General features: G+C 48.6%; 6 protein-coding genes across 6 annotated transcripts; 3 read left to right on the top strand and 3 right to left on the bottom strand.

Annotated features, from left to right (window-relative positions):
• Nucleotides 1-29: 29 nt before the first annotated feature.
• Nucleotides 30-3,394, bottom strand: I303_101568 (uncharacterized protein; the record flags this gene model as incomplete). Its single annotated transcript, XM_065968367.1, has 9 exons — nucleotides 30-85; nucleotides 146-236; nucleotides 329-717; nucleotides 910-1,168; nucleotides 1,409-1,663; nucleotides 1,850-2,010; nucleotides 2,115-2,155; nucleotides 3,030-3,279; nucleotides 3,352-3,394. The coding sequence occupies 9 exons, from the start codon at nucleotides 3,392-3,394 to the stop codon at nucleotides 30-32; spliced, it is 1,545 nt and encodes a 514-aa protein (XP_065824439.1).
• Nucleotides 3,395-4,047: 653 nt separating this feature from the next.
• I303_101567 (uncharacterized protein) lies at nucleotides 4,048-8,084 on the top strand (the record flags this gene model as incomplete). Its single annotated transcript, XM_065968366.1, has 8 exons — nucleotides 4,048-4,143; nucleotides 4,220-5,669; nucleotides 5,758-5,967; nucleotides 6,047-6,249; nucleotides 6,314-6,661; nucleotides 6,717-7,019; nucleotides 7,085-7,721; nucleotides 7,786-8,084. 8 exons carry the CDS (start codon nucleotides 4,048-4,050, stop codon nucleotides 8,082-8,084), a joined length of 3,546 nt encoding a protein of 1,181 aa, XP_065824438.1.
• Nucleotides 8,085-8,808: 724 nt separating this feature from the next.
• I303_101566 (uncharacterized protein) lies at nucleotides 8,809-9,738 on the top strand (the record flags this gene model as incomplete). The annotated part of the gene is made up of 1 exon (XM_018405644.1): nucleotides 8,809-9,738. The coding sequence occupies one exon, from the start codon at nucleotides 8,809-8,811 to the stop codon at nucleotides 9,736-9,738; it is 930 nt and encodes a 309-aa protein (XP_018265925.1).
• A 186-nt stretch (nucleotides 9,739-9,924) lies between these two features.
• On the bottom strand, nucleotides 9,925-11,072 carry I303_101565 (uncharacterized protein; the record flags this gene model as incomplete). The annotated part of the gene is made up of 2 exons (XM_018405645.1): nucleotides 9,925-10,075; nucleotides 10,153-11,072. 2 exons carry the CDS (start codon nucleotides 11,070-11,072, stop codon nucleotides 9,925-9,927), a joined length of 1,071 nt encoding a protein of 356 aa, XP_018265926.1.
• A 1,412-nt stretch (nucleotides 11,073-12,484) lies between these two features.
• I303_101564 (uncharacterized protein) lies at nucleotides 12,485-13,519 on the top strand (the record flags this gene model as incomplete). Its single annotated transcript, XM_018405646.1, has 1 exon — nucleotides 12,485-13,519. One exon carries the CDS (start codon nucleotides 12,485-12,487, stop codon nucleotides 13,517-13,519), a length of 1,035 nt encoding a protein of 344 aa, XP_018265927.1.
• Nucleotides 13,520-13,731: 212 nt separating this feature from the next.
• I303_101563 (uncharacterized protein) lies at nucleotides 13,732-15,453 on the bottom strand (the record flags this gene model as incomplete). Its single annotated transcript, XM_018405647.1, has 1 exon — nucleotides 13,732-15,453. The coding sequence occupies one exon, from the start codon at nucleotides 15,451-15,453 to the stop codon at nucleotides 13,732-13,734; it is 1,722 nt and encodes a 573-aa protein (XP_018265928.1).
• Nucleotides 15,454-15,920: the final 467 nt, after the last annotated feature.

The following is a 15,920-nucleotide window of genomic DNA, read 5'->3' as shown; positions in this document are numbered from 1 at the left end:
TGACCGCATGATCCCATGATGCCCGATCCTCAGTAAGGTTTGGCTCTTGCGTTGCCTTGAGTCGAATACCTCTGTGCACCAGGACCTGTAGGCGGAGCGCCTGATCCCGACCCGGACCCAGACCCAGAACCGGAGCCTGAGCCACCTTGAGGAGTCGTGGAACCTTGATTAGGTCCTCGCATAGCTGCTGGACCTCGAGGGGCGTTCGGAACGGGCCTCATTTGTTGGTTCATGTTCTGCAGTTCACGTTGATTTCATTTTGTTTCATTTTGAAATCAGCTTTCATTGCCGTACATTCCAAAGCTCAGGTGTTCACAAGTTTACTCACCCTACCCCCACCTCCACCACCTCCTCCCATATTCATACCGCCCATTCCCATTCCTCCCATTCCTCCCATATTACCCATCCCACCCATACCCATTCCTCCCATTCCTCCCATGCCCATACCTCCCATACCCATTCCACCCATACCCATTCCGCCCATGCCCATACCACCCATTCCGCCCATACCGCCCATGCCGTTCATGCCCATCATCCCGCCCATATTGCGCATCGCCATATTCGGGTTGATAGCCGGTGCCCCATTGTTACCGTTCCCATTATTGTTGTTCGGTCCGCCAGCTTGCCCGCCGCCGCCACCGCCGCCACCCATGTTCTTCATCATATTTTGATACATCATAGCCATAGCTGAAGGGTCGAAACCAGGCATCATTGAGCCTTTTACCGCAAATGCGAACGCAAATGATCGTCAGCTCAGCTTTCTTCGTCCCGCCTCCCGTCACATTACATTACACCTTGAAAAACTCCCAAAAAGGTGAGAGAGTAGTTATCGAGTCGAATTAAACGAGAAAATAAAAATGAAGATAAAGTCGAAGACTAAGACGCAAGACGAAAAGACATAAAACCCACCCATACCGCTATTCTTCATCATATTCTGATACATCATTGCCATTGCATTCGGATCAAATCCACCTCCCCCTCCTCCTCCGCCACCGCCCATGTTGTTCATACCCATTCCCATACCCATACCCATTCCATTGTAATTATTGTTGTTGCCTCCGCCGCCGCCACCGCCATATTGGTTATTTCGCCCTTGTCCCTGATGACCCGATTGGAATTTCCCAGGCTGCGTGCCGGCTCCTCTAGGTTGAGCACGTTTGATCTCGATCTATTACCGTAAACGCATACGCATAAACATCAACATAAGCTCAAGCATAAGCGTAAGTATACACGTAAGATAAGTGTGAAGGAGCGAATCTTTGGTATTTATTGGTATCCTTCTGACTCTGACTCTGACTTCGACTAAAAACGCACTAAAGATTGCCTGGTTTTAAGAGGGAAGAAAGGACGTAACAAAACAAAACAAAACAAAACAGAACACTGCGTTATGTGTGTCGTGTAGACTTACAGCTTTCCCTTCCAACTCTATACCGCTATTCTCCATAGCGCGCTGCACACTCTCCTCGTCCCCGAAAGTGGCAAATGCGAACCCCTTTGAGCGGGTCGTCTCTTTATCGAACATCACCGTGGCGTCCATGACCGGCCCGAATTGGGTCAAGAATGATCGGAGACTCTCGCCAGTGACGGATGGCGCCAGTCCACCGACGAAGACTTTGGCAGTTCGTTCGTGCTCTGCTCTTGGGATAGCTCGCTTAGGATCGATCTGTTTTGGAGAGAAGAAAAATAAAAGTATACCATGAGCATGAGCATGAGCATTTTACATTGTGATAATCAAGATAAGCCATTTCCAGGAGGATACACCGTTCTTCACTCGTGGTACAATGCCGCGGAGCATGTTTGAGGTCGTATGAAGAAGGTAAATGCAGCAATGACATTGAGATGAACTCACCTGTTTACCATCTAAAGTATGGGTCTTCTGCAAGACCCGATCAACGGCTTCGGAGCCCTTGTAAGTGAGGAATGCGAATCCCCTCGATCGGCCGGTCAGGTCGCGCATGATTGTACATGCTTCGATTTCGCCAAATTGGGCCATGTAAGCTTTGAGGCCGTCTGTGAGAACCACTTATCTGTCAGCATGAGTGGCGTATAGTGCTGAAGGGGTATGCAAGGAATGTTGATGCGGCTGTCACTACGATAATTGACGATTGACGTACCATCGGTTGTTTCCCAGTTCAGACCACCGATGAACATCTTGCTGTTGAGGTTTAATTTTCCATTTCATTTCATCCAGCCGAAGGACAGTAACGTAGTAAATCAGTAGACATGAGAAACGGTGTGACGGTGGATGGTATGCGTCCGATAGAGACGATCGATGCCAGAGGGATACATGGGGGATGAGATCGGGAATGGAGGAATGGAGGAATGGAGGAAATGGAGGAATAGAACGAGAGTTATCAGAGATCATCGAATAGTACCACCCGTGTTGTCACCATTACATCGAGGTCATCCATTGTAGATTCAAGTTCGATAATCGGTACATTCGATAGGTTCATCGATATAACGATATGTTATGTGTTGTTTATTATTGATTTTTATGGGTTATGGGTTACGTTTTACGTTTTACGTTTCATGTTTTGTGTTTATGTTTTATGGGTTATGGGTTATAGGTTATGATAGGTAGATAGAGGTATAACAAGCAATTAGTCAACGATTTCGAGGTAGCTATACGTGATTCGACACTATAGGAAGACTAAATAGAAGAAGTATGGGTTTTCCTTGTTTTTGAGAGATACCAGTACTTTACGAGTTCGGCCCTCAAACAAGCATCCAAAACTCTCCACGTGAGTTATTCTGGCCAAGGAGACTAGTCGCTCCCCGAAGGGGCTTTCGTCGTCAACAATGCCCCTCATATTCTTCCTTTCTTCCATTAGAAGCCATCAACCCCTATGCGACCGAACATCCGTACCCCTGTTGTCCCTATCCGACAAGACGGGCGTGGAGAGATACTGAAAATATCTGGCAACCGTCCTCTTCCCCCTAAACCCGACAAACGACAAATCCTCGATGCGTAATAACAGAGATACCGAGGAGACAAAGAGCACTATGAATATGGAAAAGACTTTACTAACCCCTCATCAGGCATATCACTTGGCCGTATCCTATCCAAAGCTTGCTCAGGTGTGACCTCGCTCCCTCCTGCCCCTGCCGCTGCACCGAAAGCAGGTTGTTGCTGGCCGGCGAAATCATTATTTTGCTGTTGCACAGCCGGCGTGGCGGCGGGTGGACCCTGGGCGGAGGAGCCTGTTGGCGCAGGCTCAAGCTCAGGAGGCTCGACAAGCTCTTCTAGTTGAGTGGCATCGAGATCTTCCAGGTCGAGGTCTGCTCAGGTCAAGAATGCGAGGATAAGCCATGTTACTACGTCCTAGGACAATGAGGAGATTGTCAACGTACCACCATATAGATCGTCTTTGTACAGATCGTTAGCGTCTGCCATCTTGTTGGTACTTGATGTGTCGTACTGGAGGAAGGATAAGGTGATTGAGATGAAGATGAATAAAGAGAAGAAACACGAAGAAGGCGGATAAAGGAGATTGGATGGTTGAATGCCCGCCAAGGGGTGAGTGATACTTGAACATGATGTGGATATAACAGTGAACCCCGTCACTTGGCGACTTCATGGCACTGAACGGGAGCAAATTACTTACAAGTCAATAAATCGCGGTACTCGTAGTGAGCGAATATGGCCTCCACCGTAGAGCAAGGAAGTAAGCAGGCACGTGGTTTGGGCCTGATAAAGCGGATTGACTTTGAGGATAAGGCAGTGCACCGTAGACACATGGACATATTGTGCTGTCTCACCGTAGCATAGCATTTTCCAACAACAAGCAAAAGCAGAAGCAAAAGCAAAAGCAGAAGCAAAAGATCGACATAGACCTAGACCCAAACATAGAATCAGCAGACAGCAGACGAGATCGCTTCCGGTAATTCCTGAGTCGACTACGTGGATTCACCGACGACAGCTTGGCTTTCGACTTGCGCAGGCCGATGATCACCATTATACTTTATCCGTTTCTACAGCAATAGATAAATATCTTAAGGGATACGCTACACCATCAACCAGCTTGCACACATGAACGAGCCACCAATATGAAGAGACTATTTCGCACGAGCAAGTCGCCCGTTGTAGATCCTTTACCTCCTCCGACGTCCACACCTGCTTCGGGAGCTTCGACCCCTACACATGTGAGTGAATGAAGGCCGAGCTGTCATCGCCTTCCTGCTGAGCCAAGCATAGCTGATTTCGCATTTGCTGCCATAGCATCATCATGAGCACAGGTGGCCATTCGGACACTCGCATCAGCCTGAAGTCACCCCGTTCCCTATAGATGCAGGCAGAGAGACAGCTCAAGCTGTTCCGCCTCCACCACCAATGTCGAACGAAGCAAGAAAGGGAAAACAAAGAGGACCCTCAGGCGGATCCAACCCAAATTCGAATGCACCTAGCATGTTGGAGATCCAACAGATGCAGGAAAGAGATCAATCTATGAGATCAAATCAGGCTCCTCCTCGACGCCAACATCATGACCAACAACATCCTCACCACCAGCATCACCAAACCCGCCCGTCCAAAGGGTACGGAGGATCAGCTACGACTTCACCAGATGGATGGACAATGGTTTCGCCCTCAAACAACAGTATTCCTATACCTTCTCCCGGATCAAACGGTCATGGTAACACTCAGATGTACGATCATTCATTGAATGAACCATTGTCCATCCCGAACGCTTCATTTGCAACTTCCCCTACGCCATCATCGAATAATTCCCCATCGAGCGCATCGACCCACACAGCCTTGTACCTCCCGCCTGGTGCTCGGCCCGCTACTCCTCCGTCTATGCGTCCCCCTTATCCACCGCCGACAGGTAGTGCTCGACATTCGCAAGCAAGCTTGAGTAGCATGTCGACAGCTCATTATGGTGAAGCCGGGGACATCATCAGTCCCCCACCCAATAGCGTAGGACGGGAAAGGGGTCAGTCCATAGTGTCAGCGACAGGGTCATTATCAAATCGGTCCGATCACGACACAGTAACTACTACTTCGACTTACACACAACAACCATCTTCGAACAACAACCCTTACCCTTACGCTAACAACAACGCTAATATGCCCTCACCTGCGCCTATCAATCCATCTAATCAGTCATCAAAACTGCAAAAGCCCCTCCCATCGCAACCGATACGATCGCCATTAGCCAATAGTTATCCTTCCCCCGAAGTAACCTCTTTCCCTTCCCCTCATCCATACGCATCGCCCCCGACCCAATCTTTCCAAGCACAACCGATGCCAAATGTCAATCCGAATGCATACAACCCTACAATACCGCGCGCAGAAGAAATGCCAAATGCAGTGAACCTTTCCAGGAGGGGCAGTCAAATGGACGGCAAGGAGAAGAAACGTGGATTCTTGGGAATGGGCTGGGGAAAGGGCAAAGATAAGGAAAAGAAAGATAACGGCGGAGAATTGAATAGACCTATTCTGGAGGAGACTAGGCGAAGCTTCGATGCGTGGAGAAACCCAGGTCAATCTGCATCTGGCGAAACTGAAAGTCAGCCGTCGTCAACGCATGGACATTCTACTTCACATGGTCACGAGCCAGAAGAGCCGTCCAGAAGTAGATTGCTTGGACTGGATTTCGGCGGGGGTGACAAGCGAAACCAGCAGCAACAACAACAACAGCAACAGCCCAATGACGCAGGTTCGGCTATACGTGAGTCACTTTCCGCTTTTTCATCGCCTCTCGAATTTTCAATGCAACGCGCTCCACATTGACGACGCTGACTTGTGCGACTTTACAGGATGGCTATGCGCCCAGCCGGATCCTCCTCCTTCTCAGATCTACGACGTATGCGATCGAATACATAAATCCGAAGGAATGGAAGGTATTACCAAGGATGCTGCTCGAGCGATTCGGAAGGAATTCAAGGGGGGTAACGAGAATGAGAGGAAGAACGCGGCAAAAGTATGGCTATACTTGATGAGAAACGTCTCAGTCAAAGGTTTCAGGCGTAAGTCTTCATAGCTCATGGTTCTCAAGTGGGCGTGCGTCATGCGGATAACCGCAGGCTGATAGCGTTTGTCGCTCAGAACACGCATCGAGCAAAAAGTTCTTGTCAAGCTTAGAGCCTATCTTGCTGGCACCTGCGACTAAGCCTCTGGTCTCTCAACCGACTTACAGACTTATGACGGATATACTCTCGGATCTGACTTTCTCGTATGGTCAAGAGAAAGGGTGCGAAGGCTTGGGGGAATTATGGAAGAAAGTAAAGCTTCCTCAGGAGTCAGACATCGTAAGTATGTTTTTTTTGGTAGAATGCCAAGAAGGAATGCTAATCCTCAATTCGATGGTCTTAGGGCAACCCTCTTCCAGTGGATCATCCCATCTTCAGCCCTGAACCTTTTTATACTCAAAGATCTAGCCATCAACATGTTCCGTCCAATCAACCCTTCCCCAGCTCTCGCCGTGCATCTTCGCCCTCACTTCAACATACTTCAGCACTGCAACAAGACATGCTCCATAATGGTCATCGTGTCGCTTCTCCGGCTTACGGCGGTCCTGGCTATGCAAATCTACCAAGTCACGGCGATGACATCAGGAAATTGGTTGACGAGTGTACTGCAGCGAAGGAGAGTGCGAGGGTCCTGTCCGAGGCTCTGATCTTCACTAGACCGGACGAGTTAGAGCGTAAACCCATCATAGGGGTAAGTCATCTGGGTCAGCGCTTTCGAGAAAGCCCGCTGACTTGCATGTTCACAGGAATTTTACCGAAAGGTTTTCCTCGCTCACGAATCTCTGACAAATCAGATGGACTGGGCTCAAGCCGAGGCAGCTCGATCTCGGGAACGTTCCGCTGCGTTGACGCTAGATGGCAACCCGAATACGGATAACACGAAGCATGACACGTCAGAAGAACAAGCTCTGGCCACGCTCTTAGAAGCGCACAGCGCCCTTGGCGAAGCCTTGAAGCAGCACGATGATTTGTCGAAATTAGCTGGCGAGGAGAGGGAGATGCGCGAAGTAAGAGAAAGAAGTAAAAAGGATACAAAGATGGACCGGAATGTAAGTGTTGTCGACCTAAATATTCTGATTGAGGAAATGCTGATCAATCTGCGCATCGTTGTCAGCATCAGACATACGAGCACTCGGGATTGCTCTCGCCTGCCAACCAACCCCAAGCTTCCTCGTCTCGATCGCCCTCACCTGTCCCCCATATGAGAATCCCACCAGACAGCGCGCCGAAAGTCACGTCATCGCCTCGAAATTACGATCAACCCCTCCCTCCCCCGTCTTCCGGCGGTGTTGCTGTGCCCATACCTGCTTCAAATAATCCATTCAGAAACACTAGCGAATTTGCCAATGGTCGAATATCAAGAACACCTTCGCCGGACCATCATCATCCTTTACCACATCCGCCTAAACTCTCTTCCTCCCCTGGTCCAGGTCGCACATCCTCACCCCTCGGCAGATTACGTATGGCTGGACCTCGACCACTGCCCAACCCTTTCGCTAAAGGCAATAATGCATCTCATCAATCCTTGAACAACCTAGCCAACTCGGCGCATGCTGGATCAGAAGGAGGTACTGTGCCTTCTCGGAACGGTTCTGGTGACACGCCCTCGCGAAGTGGCACGGGCGACTCGTCTTCCCAAGGAGGTGCACATTTACCAGCGGACGAAATCGATGGGGATGATCTGCCACCGAAACCTATCAAACCCAGTAGGAAGGCTTTGGGCAAGAGGCGAGCAGTAATTGATGAAGACAGTAAGTTGAATGTCTCCTAATACTTCATGAAGGGTAAAGCTAACTTTTTTTTTGGTCCACATAGATCATTTCAACCCGGATGACATGTTCAACCCGAGTCATACAAATCCTCGCGCGATCAATCGAGATGCGGGCCAAGGCAATTATAACAATAACAACAATAACGATAACGACAACAATTCATCAGAAGAAGATTACACGACTCTTTCTCCTTCGGATGAAAGAACGAAGAATAAACAGAAAATTGTATATGCTTACGACGCTTACGAAGAACGACAATTGGAATTGAAGAAAGCTGCAGAGTCTCTGAAGATCAGTGAGAAGTTTGGAGGTGGTGGAGGAGGTGGGAGTGGAAGAGCATAAATACGAAATGTAGTCATCCTTCTCATGACTCGCTTCACATCATTTTGCCTTCTGCGTATATCTCATACGAGAATCACAGCTTGGTAGACAAACGTTTTGTCACTGCCGTATGATGAGTGAGGGAACGATGCATTGATGCTTTGTTGTATCCCGCAAAATGGCTAGGACAGGATCTCGTCGCCCATAAGGGGATAGTGATCACTTGCCTTCTGATGCTCGCTGGACCAGACAGGAACAGCGTCACGTCATTTTTACCTCTTCGCTCCTTTCATCCGACATCATTCACGATGATCATATGATCATATGACGTTTGTAACGAGTCTGCGCTCCATGCATCCTTGTGACATAATGAGTCAGTTTATACGTCTATACAAAGCACGTCAATGCGACTTCGCGGAGCCCCTCTTTTTTGTGTGGTAAACCTTCCTTACATCAAAACATCACAACGATTCAAGGCCCTCCAGGTGTGAGCTGTCACTAGTACAGTACGAGTCAAATGCCGGTCAGATATGGGAGATGTGCAAGCTGTGAAATCTATAAAAAGGCTTCTATCACAGATATTTTTGCGCAATACATCTTCCAGCTGACATCGCCACATTCCATCAAGCTGAAGCTCACCCATCCTTTCCGAAGATCCGGCTCAACTCAAACAAGGTCGTCCACCAAACATCATTGACACCAAATAATTTTGAGCACATACTCTGACAAGTAGCACCTAGGGACTATGCTCATCGGCCTCGGTTTGGACGGCATCACTGACTTGTTGGAGTACACGGAGGGACAAACCCACTCATCCGCATGCGATGGGGTTTCAAGTCACAATATCCCATGGTACGATGCCAGGTATCAAATGACTGGCTCCACCCCACACCCTCTCGCAGGCTCACGACCCGTGATCTTTCATTACTTCGATACACCTCCCAGCGCCACCGGAACTCACGATCAGGCTCAGAGTCAGAGTACCGACCAGATGAACGGGACCTTCCACTTCAGCATTAGGCCCGGTGACGACGCATCGAGCAACGAGGTGGCTTCTCGATTCGCCGAGGCACTCCGAAGCACCAACTACTATTCGTCCTCTGCCTATCAGTCTGCTGTAGGTGGAGACAGTGCGACGCACGCGAGACTCGCGGCGGCGCAGAAGACTTTAGGGGATCTTCTTGGTCACTCGAACAAGTTCGATCTGGTACGAGTACCTGAAGACCGCGGTCAGGTTATTAGAAGGACATTGACCGCTCGGTCGGAAGGTAGTCATCAGCCGCACGCGGTCGTCGTGGTAGGATACAACGAAACTGACTCTCCAATCCATTCGCGAGCTATCAGGAAAACGCGAATTTACACACCACTCGCTCGACGCTCCCAATCGTACTCGCATGATTGGCAAGCGTACAGTTCTGAGGAGATCGACAGGCATAGACGTGGTGGCGAGTCTCTGGCTTCGACTTTCGACGAAAAGGTCACAGACACGAAGTACAGCAAAGATTGGCCCCGTTGCGCTACAAAGCTGACACAGCTGTACGACAGATATGATTTCCCTGATGGGGATTATAAAGATTTCACCATCGTTGGAGTTCCTGTTGGAAGTATCGATTGGATCGAGTCTCAACCTTTCAATTTTCTTCAGAAGGTTGATTCGGTCCCCGATTTCTGTTGATAGCCATTGACGAAGTTTCCATACATCATGCATTCTATACTAGCTTGTCTCTTCCGCTTTCAGCTGAGAGTGGACCTGCCAAGCGTTTCTGCGTATCCACACCGCCCTCATGAGCGACTGGTCAGTACAGCGGTCACCATAGTACTTGTCACATGTGATGGCATTTTACCTGTCCTGCTCGTCCACTTAGACACGCTGAGGTCTCCGCATAAATTCAATGTCGGCGAAAGCGCGTTGGACTCTGATCGCCACATCTGGGTGAGAGTCGAAGATCGCCCGAGTTTCTTCCCACACTTTGCGACGAGCCTCCGCATCTTGGTCATCTTTCAGACGCGGACTACTCACAACGCGTGCTCGCGGATCAGACAGCCATTCTCGTGGCCTCGTACATAGGAAGCACGTCAGTTGACGTACCTTGTAATTTCCAATCTGGAGAAAAGCTTTCCATGAGCTTCCGGCCCAAGTCCAATACCATGGATATACGATCTAGCGCCCTGCTCCGCCTCTTGCTGAATTAGTAGTCCAAAAATCCACGAAGCGACCTGAAGATGAAGTGGAAGGTTCCTTGCCAGGGCGGATTTGGTCGGTCCAGGGCAGACGCTGGGTATTCGCACCAATGGCTGACCAGTACTGTTGTCTAGGACAAGCTTGGAAAGCTCGGAATGGCAGAACTCGAGGAACAACTTGGAAAGTGGGTATTGTCGGATCTTGTCGAACTGCGAAGGTTGGCTATACCACTTTAAGATTCCTTCTGAATCTTTCATACCATCAGGAGCCAAAGCAGAGAATTGAGTGGAGTTCATAGATGAGATAATCTCCAGCACTGGGGTAAAGTCTTTTCTCCGGTTCTTGAGCATTTTGGGAAGTAGGAGAATGCTGAGAAGGATAGTCGAGACGACGTTGACTTGTATATCGAGCTCTAGACCATCAACCGATACCTCATCGTTCGAGCTGAAGACACCAGCATTCATGATCGCGATATCCAATCTTTCTACCTCGTCCTCGACTTTTTGGACGAAAGAAAGGATCGAATCGTATTGCAGTAAATCGAGGGGCCATACTTCGCAGATTCCATGCACGCCCGACTCCCTCTCGATGGTCTGAACCGCCTCTTCTCCTTTGGACAGGCTACGAACACCTAGAATGACCTTCTGTGCTCCGAGTCCAGCGAATTTGATGGCTGCTTGTAGACCTATTCCATCGCTTGCGCCCGTGATGAGAATGATTCTTCCCTCGAAGGATGGCTTGATGTCTTCCAAGGGATTGAACTTCATCTGGCGCATCAATCGGAGTTTTCCAAATGAAAGCGTGTTTTCCCAGATCGTTTCGGACATGGTTGTTGACGAGTTTTGTTGATCCGACAAGGCAGAGTAGAACGGATGTTGGTCGATTGACCGCGCACTCCGATGAACGAAAAGCCTAATTGGGTGTGATCGGTTTGCATCCTATCTGTAGGGCTGCCTTTATGTAGCCTGAAGTTGTCAGTAGTGTGGCATACAAGATTGATTGGGCACTTGCGAGTCGTTCAGAAAGTCAAACTATAAGAATCTCGCACAAAGGTGACCGTCGGTCATTTCTACAATACAGTATGCGCCACACAAAATCCAGTCACTCCCAGCCATCGACCCTGCTTGATCCGATTGAATACGATGAGTCACTGTACGAAAGGTCTATCAGGCACGATGGGCGAGAACCGCCGTGAGCCTTACAGCTTGCAGTGTCGCTGTATGCATTTAGGCGATGAGTTGTTGAGACGCTCACAGGTGGTGTGTACACTTGTTGTACATTACGTACTGTACAGTACACCATTCCTGTCAGGAGACCGACGGTCATGTCCCGCCACCCTCAGCGAAGGTACAGAAATCATATTGGCCTAACGACGGAAAGACAGAAGGAGCAAGCATGCATCATTCACAAGCAAAAAGGCAACGATCCATTTCGCAGGAGTCATAAGATCAGGTAATGTAGGCGAGTCCAATGAAGATCAGATGGAATGCACTGTACGTCCCGTACATACCATACAATAGCGCTGATTTACATACACTGTGGCACAGAAAAGTCTATAGTAATGATATAATGAGACCGTCAATTGTCATCGATCGTGATCTCATATAGTGTCATTATGGGTGATCGTGAGGTCTGACCTATACAGCGCGTTATGGGGTAAAATGTCTGTAACGTGTGACATAGTACAAATGTCCTGCTTGATGTCCTACTCGTCGGACCTACCAGGGCGAGAAAGGGAAGGGATTTCCCCACTCTGCTCACCCAAGCAAGGCGAAGAACTCCTTTCTGTGGTGACTGGAGGTCTCGGCTTGGCCAGAGGAGACGTATCACGTGCGCTCCATTGTACGATGACAGCATCACACACTCCGCTACGCATACGCACTGTGTATGGGTGAACGACTCGACATGATAGTGCAGTACAATACAGTATATAACAGTCTCATCATAGCTGGGGGTATGCGTTTTCGTTTGTTGTATCTCACCATCCTTCTTTATTCACCCAATCCCCAATACAGTATCAGTACTTCTCTCTCATTATTCGGTACGTTCATACTGACACAGCGATACAAATACACCGCTGCCAATCCAGTTCAATACTATACGACACTATACAATACAATTTCATCCCGCTTGGACTTGACTCGATTGTACGATGTTCCGTAAACTATTCTCGGATCCAGGCTCGATTGCAACAGCCTCAGGTGCTGATTCAGCATCCATTGCGCCTTCTTTCAGCACCATGACGTTCTCTCAAGACACCGCCTCTGACTGGAGCAAACAGCATATCGACACCGTAGTGGCGACCGACCAGAAACCTACCGTGTTCTACAATTTCCCTGGAATGGGCCAGATTTGGTCTTTTACCCTCAATGGCTCCAACGCCGCTCATAACACATTGGCCCACTCGTTCGAAGAGACGATAAAGAGCATCTGGACGTCCTCGTCACAGGCTCACATCAAGGCTGTATTTGCTGCAAGGCAGGAGCAGCAGCAGCACCAACAACCTCGAAGGGAACAAGCTATCAAATTCCAGAATGCTTTCGAGGGTATATTCCCTAACGATCTTACGTCTTCCCTTTCGTCAGTCTCTCCGGAAACTGGTATGAGTCAAGCCGCACGAGACAGGATTCGTGATTTCGAAAGATCACTCAGACTCAGAAGTACCAACGATGCTGTGCCCATGTCCATGCTCGTACCCATACTCATACCCAGTCTGGAAGATACGGTCCGATCCAAGATCTCTGATGCGTACAAAGCGGATTCTTCTCTCAGAGATCATTTCGACCTCGCGGAGCTCAATGACAAGCATCACGATACAATGGCGTTCATCGTCGACTCCAGTGCGGAGAAGGCGCATACAGGCGAACTGAAGAATCCAGCTGGTAAAGGAGTTGTGGTCGCAGGTGTGGAGAATTGTATGGATTATAGTTACCAGACCAGTCAACCCAGTCGAAACATCAAGAGATACAGAGTATTCCTCCCGCTCGCAAGGTACGATGACTGTACTGATATTCACTCACAAGCTCAATTGACCGGAAACATGTGTCGAGCGTCACAAGGTGCAGAGAGACTTAGAAGGAATAATGAGGAAGGCGGTACGAGAACACTTAACTGGATCAAAGAGAGCGATCAGATTATGCAAGATCCCCAGACGGGTGAAAGTCTAGGAACAATCGTTAGGATCAATGATGCGGAGATAGATTGGATAGAGAGGGAGTATCCTGGGTTACTTAAGCCTGTACCGGGGTTATCGGACGATGATACTTTCACCTAACTCAGTTGGGTCTACAGTATATTGGTATAGTATACACCACTTTGCTGTATTTATATGGTATATACCACGAGACAGGTTGCTGATCACTTGGGTCATTCCCCCCACGATCTGTTCAGAATTCATTCGTATGCAAGGTACACGAGAGCTTTGTTCCAAGGCGAGAAGAAGAACATGCATCGCAACTGACAGCAAGTGTGTCCAGCATTCAACCCCTAATCTATCTCTACGTATCCGCCACCTCCGATACCAACATCCAAAGTACCTCCCACCACTTCACCTATGAATTGCCTGTACCCATCCTCGTCCTCGCTTTCGAGTATCGCAGAATGTATAATATCGATCCTAACAGCATCCGGTTGTTCATCCAAACATGCTCGATTTCTCTCCATAGATTTTACAGAAAGATCAGTGAGATATCTGACCCGCGTGGCAGAGTGGGGATCGAAAAGATGGTCCGTTGATGTCGATAAAGATTGCAAGAACGTATGTTGGCTCGGCAAGGTGATCTTCCGGTTCTGCGGCTGATCTGGGCTATTTCTGACTCTCGGGGGCGGTGTCCTCGGTGTCTGTGAGTAAGATGTTGATGGTGTACGCAATTCTTCTTCATCTCCACTCGATGATGTCGATGTTGACGATGAGGTCGGAGATGACGAGCGAGAAACCATCTCCGGAGTTCGTGGTTCCTTCATATCCCATTCACATGGATTTAAACCCGGCAAATCATTTGACAGCTCAAACTCAAATTCGGTTTGTTCCTTGTGAATGCATTCCTTTCTCTGATCCTCCCAATGCTTTCTAAGACCCCTTATATCCCTTCTCGTCAAATGATCAATCCCCACCAGCTTGATCTCCCTCAACCGGGTCAATACCAACCCTTCTCCCTGCCTAGTATCCCCTTGTTGGCCCAGCTCTAGTCGGGGACATATTACCCGCATATCCCATAAAGCTCTAAAGGGGATTTGCTCAAGTCTCGACAAATCCAACTTCTCGATCGTGGGCGGTAACTCTCCGAGGAAAGCCGATAGAAGGACCGGTGATATCGAGCAGCAAGAAGATAACGATAATACTTTCAAATTCTTGAATGTGCTAGGCGGGGGTAGGGAATGGATATTGGTAAATGCCAAATCCAAGTTTTCGAGTTTCGAGAACCGTTCAAATTTCTTCATCCATTCATGACCATTCAAATTACTTCCTCTCAAATCCAATTTCCTTAAATTCGCTCCGAGTCCGTCTAGGATATTGAACAGATCTTCTAAGGGTAGATAGGAGGACGAGAAGGGTATCTTGAGTGAAGTAAGCTGATCCAACTTGATGTGCTTCAACAGGGGTTCAAGTATACTCGGTCCCCTTTCTCTCCCTTCTATAAATCGATAACTCGGTACCCTAGTATGCGTATGAGTGTAGATATTGGGTTTGCGTCTGTACAACAATGTTCGTAAGGGAGTATTTCGATATTGGTGATAATGTAATTGCAACGTCAGATCTCTGACTGCAGGTAAGATTAATCGTTCGAGGGATATCGGTATAGGCGCAGGAAGTTCGTTGAGCATTAATTCGCGATAAAGAGCTGGTGAGCGGGTCAACTCGTGAAGCCGCCTTGAAGCTCTGGAGAGGGTAAGGATATCAGGCAGGTCCAGGTAGGATAAGATTGAAAGTGCGATCTCGGTCGGTAGTGTTGAAAAGGGCGATGCTCCATCTCTGGGGGCCAGCGATAAGCTGTTCCTCTTAAGAGCTTGCTTGAGAATACCTTGGTCCTGATAATGATGGTGGTATTGACACCTAGACGATGCTCTGTCTTTCGAAGCGGAAGATGAGGTCGAGGATGCAGAATAAGAATTAGAGGGGTCTTTCGAAAGAGCAGAAGGTAATAGACTGTTGCTGAGATGGGAATGGTATGTCAATATCCGACTGGGCGGTAGATGCGTTATGTCCATCTTGCCTTTCCTTTCCTTTCCTTTCCTCCAGCTGTCGGTGAAGCAAGTCTGGGTCTAGCAGGATGTGGTATGTATGATTGAGCTTGATTTATGTCGAAGGTGAATATCGATGTGAGCTGAAAAGCTCGGATAATTGGTGCAGCTGTGATGAGCTGCTGCGGAGCGTGGGTGGAAGGGTGAACAGCGTCGAGCTCAAATAGAGGAGTAAAGTAATTGTGGAGATGCAGATGAGAGTATGATATGCGGTCGTCCATGTTATTACCTCTTTCACCATTGTCCTTGACTCGCTCATCTCATTCACTTGTAGTAATTCCTTTGTTGTTGTTGACAAATCCAATCCCAAAGACAGACGTCATAAGGCACGACATCGTTGATCGGCGATCTCCGGAAAAGGTAAAAATCGCCACCCAGCCATTTTGCAGACAATTACCCATTTAGCACAAGTGAACTAGCAGAATTATCTCTAT

The sequence above is a fragment of the Kwoniella dejecticola genome, chromosome 2 (genome assembly GCF_000512565.2).
Source record: "Kwoniella dejecticola CBS 10117 chromosome 2, complete sequence".
Lineage (NCBI taxonomy): Eukaryota > Fungi > Basidiomycota > Tremellomycetes > Tremellales > Cryptococcaceae > Kwoniella > Kwoniella dejecticola.
This window is presented reverse-complemented; position numbering and strand designations above follow the sequence as displayed.